The sequence below is a fragment of the Alosa alosa genome, chromosome 22 (genome assembly GCF_017589495.1).
Source record: "Alosa alosa isolate M-15738 ecotype Scorff River chromosome 22, AALO_Geno_1.1, whole genome shotgun sequence".
Taxonomy (NCBI): domain Eukaryota; kingdom Metazoa; phylum Chordata; class Actinopteri; order Clupeiformes; family Clupeidae; genus Alosa; species Alosa alosa.
In genome coordinates this window covers 15,581,835-15,589,334 of record NC_063210.1, presented here as the reverse complement: position 1 = coordinate 15,589,334, position 7,500 = coordinate 15,581,835, and the positions used below count along the sequence as shown (strand labels likewise).

Genomic DNA, 7,500 nt, shown 5'->3' with positions numbered 1-7,500 from the left:
AGAGAGAGAGAGAGAGAGAGAGAGAGAGAGAGAGAGAGAGAGAGAGAGAGAGAGAGAGAGAGAGAGAGAGAGAGAGAGAGAGAGAGAGAGAGAGAGAGAGAGAGAGAGAGAGAGAGAGAGAGAGAGAGAGAGAGAGAGAGAGAGAGAGAGAGAGAGAGAGAGAGAGAGAGAGAGAGAGAGAGAGAGAGAGAGAGAGAGAGAGAGAGAGAGAGAGAGAGAGAGAGAGAGAATTACTTATACAAACACCTTAGTCTGCTACAAGGGAGTAGAAAGACCATGGGTGGCACGTTCTCCTGTACATATCTCTGGCCCTAATTTCATTGGCAGGCAATGAGCGAAATGTCTTGTGCATGAACTGTGAACTATATGCAAAAGTGATAATGTGGCATTTGGGAGCATTGCATTGGCACACCCATATTTGCACTTCACATATTGCTCATTGGCATTGGCTTGGCATTAAGTTAGCTAAATTAATTAAGTAATTAAACTAGCAAATTAGCACTGGTTCATCTTTTTCTTGTTGCCCGAGTAAGTGTCTTACTCCAGAGGAGATGTGGTTCTGAAAAGACACAGCTCTGCCTGATCCATAACCAGTCTGGATCAGAGCCACCCCATGGTCAGCTACAGTCTTCAACCAGGGTGCTCTACTGACATGAAGGTCAAAAACAACAACTTCCTAAATGCACCAGTACCAATAAAACATCCACAACTCCACCCAACATCTCCAGAGTGTTTGAATGAAAACTTCTGCTTTGTGGATAAACTGACCAACAACTTATTCTGCTTCAGAACAATTCCATCTGCATGCTGCTTCTCGTTTGCCAGTCGTAAGAGAGAAGACTACAACTCCCAAGAAGCACTAGTGCCAAAAAACACACAACTCCACTGCTTGGAGGAGGTGACATGGTGTCGTATGTACTCACCATTGGGGCTCTCCTCGTCGATGGCTACTATGGTGGCAGGTGGGCCGGCTCTTGACAGCTTGCACTCTGAAATACAACCAGCAGTAGTGGAGAGAGGGGAGAAAAAAGAGAGAAGGAAACAGTCAGAGCGAAAAACACCTATCGTCTCAAATACCTCATATCACACAATTCACACCAAACAAGACATTTCAATTTCAGCTTCTATTATGTGAGGCTAGTCTTGGGGGGGGAAGGCTATAAAACTTGCAGTCTAGGGGCGACTGTATCTATCACCACAATGGAGTGTAACGTTCACAGGCCATGGTCGTTTCACAAGATGGCACTTTTTTTTTTTACTACGTGTGCGAGCAGGCGGTAACTAGCAGGGTGCTTAGGGGTTAATAGACTTCTCTACTCCATCAAGGAGATGAGGGGAGGAAGGGAGGAAATAAAAGAGGGATTGGAATGAAAAGATTCACGATCTTACCCTCATACTGCCAATCTGGAGTCAGAGATAGTGTCATCAGTGTAGAGCAGAGCAGAGAGGAGGAGAAGAAAGATACACAGGGAGAGTGGGGGCACAGAGAGAGAGGGAGAGAGAGAGAGAGAGAGAGAGAGAGAGAGAGGAAAAGAGGAGGGTGAGAGAGGAAAGAAAAGAAATACATTTTCCTTCAGGTGTGACACTGATTGCAGATAACAGGCAAATAACAAAAGTCAAAAGACAAAGGCAGAAAGAAAAATGCCGGTTTGTTTTATCTATGGCTGTTCCCCCCTTCATACTTCCTGTTTTGTTGCCATTGTTGATGCTGTATCTACATCAGACAAGACAGCAATGCCACGCTCATGATACATATTCAGAAGTTCTCAAATAACACACCTATAAGGCGACAAGAATGAGAAAAAATATGTCTTCGACGTGAACAGAAATTCTCATGCCGTATTTGTTTCATGAAAGATTTCAAGGCTGAGGAGGATGAGCCGTCCTCTCTCTCTCTCTCTCTCTCTCTCTCTCTCTCTCTCTCTCTCTTCTCTCTCTCTCTCTCTCATCATTATGCTTTCAACGTTAAGTAAGCACTTAGTGAGGCTGTTGAGGCGAGCCACCAGACTGTTCCTTAAAGCTGCATCTTTACACCTCAGCCCTTAGGCCTCTGGCCTGCCGCCATTAGGGAAGTAGTTAGCATCTCTCTTCGATTTACTGTGGAGGGGAATCAGACAGGGCAGCATGGGGGAGGCCAGGGATAGAGGAGGGAGGGAGGGAGTGAGTTAGTGAGTGAGTGAGTGAGTGAGTTAGTGAGTGAGTGAGTGAGTGAGGGAGTGAAGGAGTGAGTGAGTGAAAGTGGAGGAGTGGAGTAGGTGAGTGAGTGGGGTGAGGGGAGGAAATGAGTTAGTGAGTGAGTAAGTGGTGAGTGAGTTAAGTTAAAGTGGTGAGTGGGAATGAAAGAAGCAAAGGAAGGAGTGAGGTGAGTGAGGATGAGTGAGTGGGAGTGAGGAAGTGAGTGAGTGAGGAGTGAGTGAGTGAGTGAGGAGTTAGTGAGTGAGTGAGTGGAGGGGGGAAGAGAGTGAGTGAGTGAGTGAGTGAGTGAGTGAGTGAGTGAGTGAATGAGGGAGTGAAGGAGTGAGTGAGTGAGTGAGTGAGGAAGAGAGTGAGTTAGTGAGTGAGTGAGTGAGTGAGTGGAGGGGGAGTTAGAGAGTGAGTGAGTGAGTGAGTGAGTTAGTGAGTGAGTGAGTGAGGGAGTGAAGGAGTGAGTGAGTGAGTGAGGAAGAGAGTGAGTTAGTGAGTGAGTGAGTGGGTGGAGGGGGGAAGAGAGTGAGTGAGTGAGTGAGTGAGTGAGTGGGTGGGTGAGTGGGTGGGTGGAGGGGGGAAGAGAGTGAGTTAGGGAGAGAGTGAGGGAGACTTTTACATGTATATCATTCCAATTAAGGTCCATATCCTGGTTAGGGAAATATTCGGAATAAGACGTTAAGCATGTTTAGCCTTGGGAATGTTCCAGTTTACGTGTTTCATCGGAACGTTCTGAATAAACCAGTGATGCACAGTAGTAGCAGTAACATTGTCATGACGTTTTAATGGCCTCTGTCTTTTCATCCATGGCTGTGAAATTTGTGAAACCGGCCAGATTAGAGCCACTATGGTTTTGCTTTTAAGCCCTACCAAAGTTCCTTGCATGAGCATGTGAAGCTGTAAATTAATATTCTGCTAGAGGCATTTTCTGGCAAATGTGGTTACTGTGGTACAGGTATACACCAAGGGTCTTATTCAGGTTTTCTTTTATTCAGGAATAGTGTCATTATTCCGATTAAGACAGGAATATGGTGTGCACGTAAATGGGGAGAGTGATTGTGTGAGTGAGTGAGTGAGTGGCTTGATAAAAACAGTGCTAGTTAGCAGAGCCCTTTTAAGACCATCGCTCCATGGATTAGCTTTTACTGATGTGAAGTGAAGCTATTTTAATGCTAGTCGTTTCAGCACACAGCTCTTCCTCCCAAACTCTTTCTCTCAACACTCAGCCTCATTTGCTTTCCATCCCCATGGCGGCAGTATGATATACACTCTTGGGCTTGTGTTACAGGCTACTTCCTTTAGGAAAAGTACACAAGCAGCTGCTGACAACACGGATTTCACGTCACATTATACTTCTTTCTGCATAGAGCCTGTCTGAGCGCAGTTGATGCTTCTGTCGCGTAGTAGCCATAAGGAAGTGGAGGCTACACAGGTGTCCACACAGAGCCGAACACACACTCTGCAGTGTTTCCAATACATTGACTTATTTGCGGCAGCCCACCACAATATCAACATTGACCACCACACAATGATTTCACAGGTGGTACAGTACTAAAAAATTGTGCTTAAATCTGGTTAGCATCATTACCATCACACTGCGCTAATTTGTTAAAAACTAGTGGTGTCAGTTAAACGCGTTATTCACAGCGTTAACGTAAACCTATTTTAACGGCGTCAATTTTTTAAACGCGAGATTAACATTCTTTTTTGGTTAAACAAACTTTGTCGTTTTTTCACATGCTGTTGCAACAACTAGTAACGTTAGAACAACTACAACACCACACTGCATTTAGCTAGACCGGAAACTAAACAATACGCACTGACGAATAGAATGGAACGTTGTATGTGCTGCACGTACAGCCCCCTTTTAGGGAAAAGATGACTGATGTAATGGAAACCTATGCTGCATCAAAGTGGGGAGCGAAAAGGGCTTATATACTTACTAAATCTTGAAACAAACGTGAATAAAAGGCACAAAATAAGGTTGGTGTAAGAGTTATCTGTGTGTTTATGGGATTAATGTGACCATGTTCCTATGGTTTGCTCTTTCTAGTTTACAGGAGTGTCCGCGAATGTATCGATGGGCACAGTCAAACTGCCCGTGGCTGACTATAACTAAGTTCAGCAAGCTTAACTTTACATGTCATGACATCAACTAAACATAAGTCACACATTCATTCTATCACTTGTAATATGAACGTAGCCTATTTCCTACAACTACAGTAGGTGAGATAATTGGCTATGTTATACTGAAGTTCCACAGTTAGCTAGCTAGCAAGCTAACCGTTTTGCATGGGATATTATAGTAAATGTACATGCTAAATTTGTTCTCAACATGGGGTATTGCAAACAAATTAGGTTGGTAATGTACATAGTTTCGACATGAGTAAGTTACATAAACATAATTCTTCATAACTGTCGTGTTAGTAAAATGATTGAATGTCCTGTGAATTAAAAATAGATGTAACGTCAACGTGTGATTACTAGCTGACTATCAATGATATAATGTTAACTTGTTTTCCTCTAAAATGGGGCGTGATGCAGATTAAATGTAACTTTATGATGATGCGCCGTTAGTAGGCTACGTAAAGGCATGCTGCACACACTTGTTTGGGCTTACGAGCTGGCCAAAGAGTAGTAGCCTAGGCTGAGGCATTAAATGTGTGCCGCCAAAGATTTTCACCGTCACTTGTTCTTTTATCAACATTCCTCTTTGGCTGCTACTATTTGCGATGCACTCTGCTTTCGACATTCATTTACATTAGATTCCATTCTTTTCAATACAACTCCGCACACCAGCATCGCACTTTGGCGCCGTGTAAATCACGATTCAGTTATATTTGGTCGACGCTGCTCCATAAAATCCATTGTTCATCCAGTGTTTGCCTGATAAAAACTTCGGCGCTGATGTGTGTGGCAAGTGACAGTGCACCATAGACTGTAGGCCTATAAAATGGCAATGCACTCATGTTGAAAACGTCCTTATTTTCAACTGAACTCAAAGATAATGAATATAGTATGAATATAATATTTTCTGTTTGTTATGCCCTTTATAATGTGTGTAGGCTACACATTTTGTGCACGCACTTCTCGCGTAGCATTTATTTCAGTTTATATCAGCTAAATTTCTGAAGAATATTGTGTTGCCTCAGGTCTGCTGCACATCTTTTGAAATTTGATTTGAAATAATCAAATAGACCTACGTCTTAAAGTTCAGTTAATAAAGTAACTTGCTTTGCTTTCATCTGAATCCCAATCAAGATACACAATATCTGCGTTATTGTTAATATGGACTCCTGGAAAGTTCAGAAATGCAAAATAATAGAATTTCAACCAATCGTGATTAACTAAAGGAATTCAGCGATTAATTGCGATTAAAATTTTAATCGTTTGACAGCACTATTAAAAACTGTTGCGTCCCTGTTAATCCTGAAAACCTGCCACCACAAAAAGAATTAAATTCTGTGGGAAACGCTGCTCTGTCATGATGAAGTATACATCCCATGGACCCAGTAGACCCCGGAGTGCTTGGTCTGCTTGTATGCCCATAATCCCTCAGCCATTCTCTCTATCCCTTGACTACTACTTCTCCCATCGCCCTGCTTTGTGTCTCTCCAACTTTTTTCCACCTCTCCATCTCTCTCTCATTCTTTGACACCCGGATAAAAATCTCCCTCTTCTCCCTCACATTCCCCTGTTTCTCCTCCTCCAGTGCATGATCTCTCCATCCCTCTCTCCTCCCACTCAATCCATCATACTGTAAGATACATATTCCCATCCCACCCACACTTTTATGACATTATTAATGGCCAGATGTGAGAAGGGAGTCTACTGGGGATAAATCACACATATGAGGACACACTATATCCTCCAGTGACACAGATCACGGGCGATTAGGAGGGAGATGACACTTTTTTCCCTTAAGGACAGCTCCTCTCATAGTATTAATAATGGATGGTTTAAAACAGTGGTTGACATGGTAGCCGTGTGTGTGTGTGTGTGTGTGTGTGTGTGTGTGTGTGAGAGAGAGAGTGTGTGTGTGTGTGTGTGTGTGTGTGTGTGTGTGTGTGTGTGTGTGATGCCTGGCAACTGTAAAACCATGGCAAAAGACAAACACAGTCAGGCACAGACACTTGGGTCAATTACAGAGACCCTCCCAAATACAAACACTCGAAATAAACACAAACTCTATGAGATAATCACATTCAAGTGGGTAGTATGAGAGTCCTCCCAAACACTCACATGTGTATACACACACACACACACACACACACACTCCACAGACCAACAAGAGCACTGCTTTCATGCACTCATTGTGTAAAGGGGGAGTAAGAGGGGCGGCTTAAAAAAGGATTTGGAAAGGAAAATGCGGCTGGCTAAAAATTAATGTATTATAATTACGGTAATTAAACATTTATACATCCACGTTGTGTTAATTTGAGCCAGCGTTGTTTTGTATTGAAATATTGTTTAATGGCATGGTGTGGAGTGTTCTCATGGATCTGGACGTGTGTAGCCTACCTGCTACAAATTCATGCTTTGTGGTTGTTATCCCAAAATGCATTAATAGTGATACAAATTGAAGTTGCTTAGCTCTTATGCCCATTACCCAATTTTGCTTGTTCTTATTCAACCTTCAACCTATTCAACAAGCCAGAGCCTTGTTTTCGTGTGCAGGCCATTTCATTGGTTAATTGCTATAGCAATGCAGGCTTTGACCTAATAGTGATCATGGGGAAGCGATTAGCCTTGACTCGCCTTAACTGGCCCAGCTTTGGCCCAACAATGGCAAAGTGGCTGATGATGATGAGCTGTGAGAGTGTGTTTGTGTTTGTGTTGTCCCTCTCTGCCTCAGACCCCCCCCCCCCCCCCCATCCCAGGGATTTTCCTCATGCATGCATTAGTAATGAACCACACCCGTGCTGCCTTACAAGAGAGAGAAAGAGAGACGGGTGCTCTAACGCTGGAGACACAGCCGGCAGAGCTCTGAGCTCAGGCATTCATTTACTCGTCAGAAAGACAGCTTGTAGTCTTGTAGTCACGGCGACTGTTTCAAAGGGAGACCAAACAGCTCTCGGGTTGCCATGAAAGATTCATGAGAGAGACAGAGAGAGAGAGAGAGAGAGCGAGAGAGAGAGAGAGAGAAAAACCTTCATCTGTAACCTATGACACAAATTAAGAGGGCAGGCTGAGTAAATTGTAACTGTTGCTACTTGTGAAAGGTCTGATCTTGTCAGTCTTTCGGGTAAAATCCAACACCACTCAACCCTATTTTGTGTCCACACTGCCATTGCATATGAATAGGTTTCAAATCAC

The 7,500-nt window shown here is 43.5% G+C and overlaps 1 protein-coding gene across 1 annotated transcript in view; it reads right to left on the bottom strand.

Annotated features, from left to right (window-relative positions):
- pcdh15b (protocadherin-related 15b) overlaps positions 1-7,500 on the bottom strand; it is a 215,784-nt gene that overhangs the window by 184,831 nt on the left and 23,453 nt on the right. Inside the window, exons 3-4 of the mRNA XM_048233553.1 lie at positions 1,390-1,404; positions 924-989 (exon numbers count right to left, since the gene is read on the bottom strand). Of these exons, the coding sequence (XP_048089510.1) occupies positions 924-989; positions 1,390-1,404 (81 nt within the window). The remainder of the gene's footprint in view (positions 1-923; positions 990-1,389; positions 1,405-7,500) is intronic.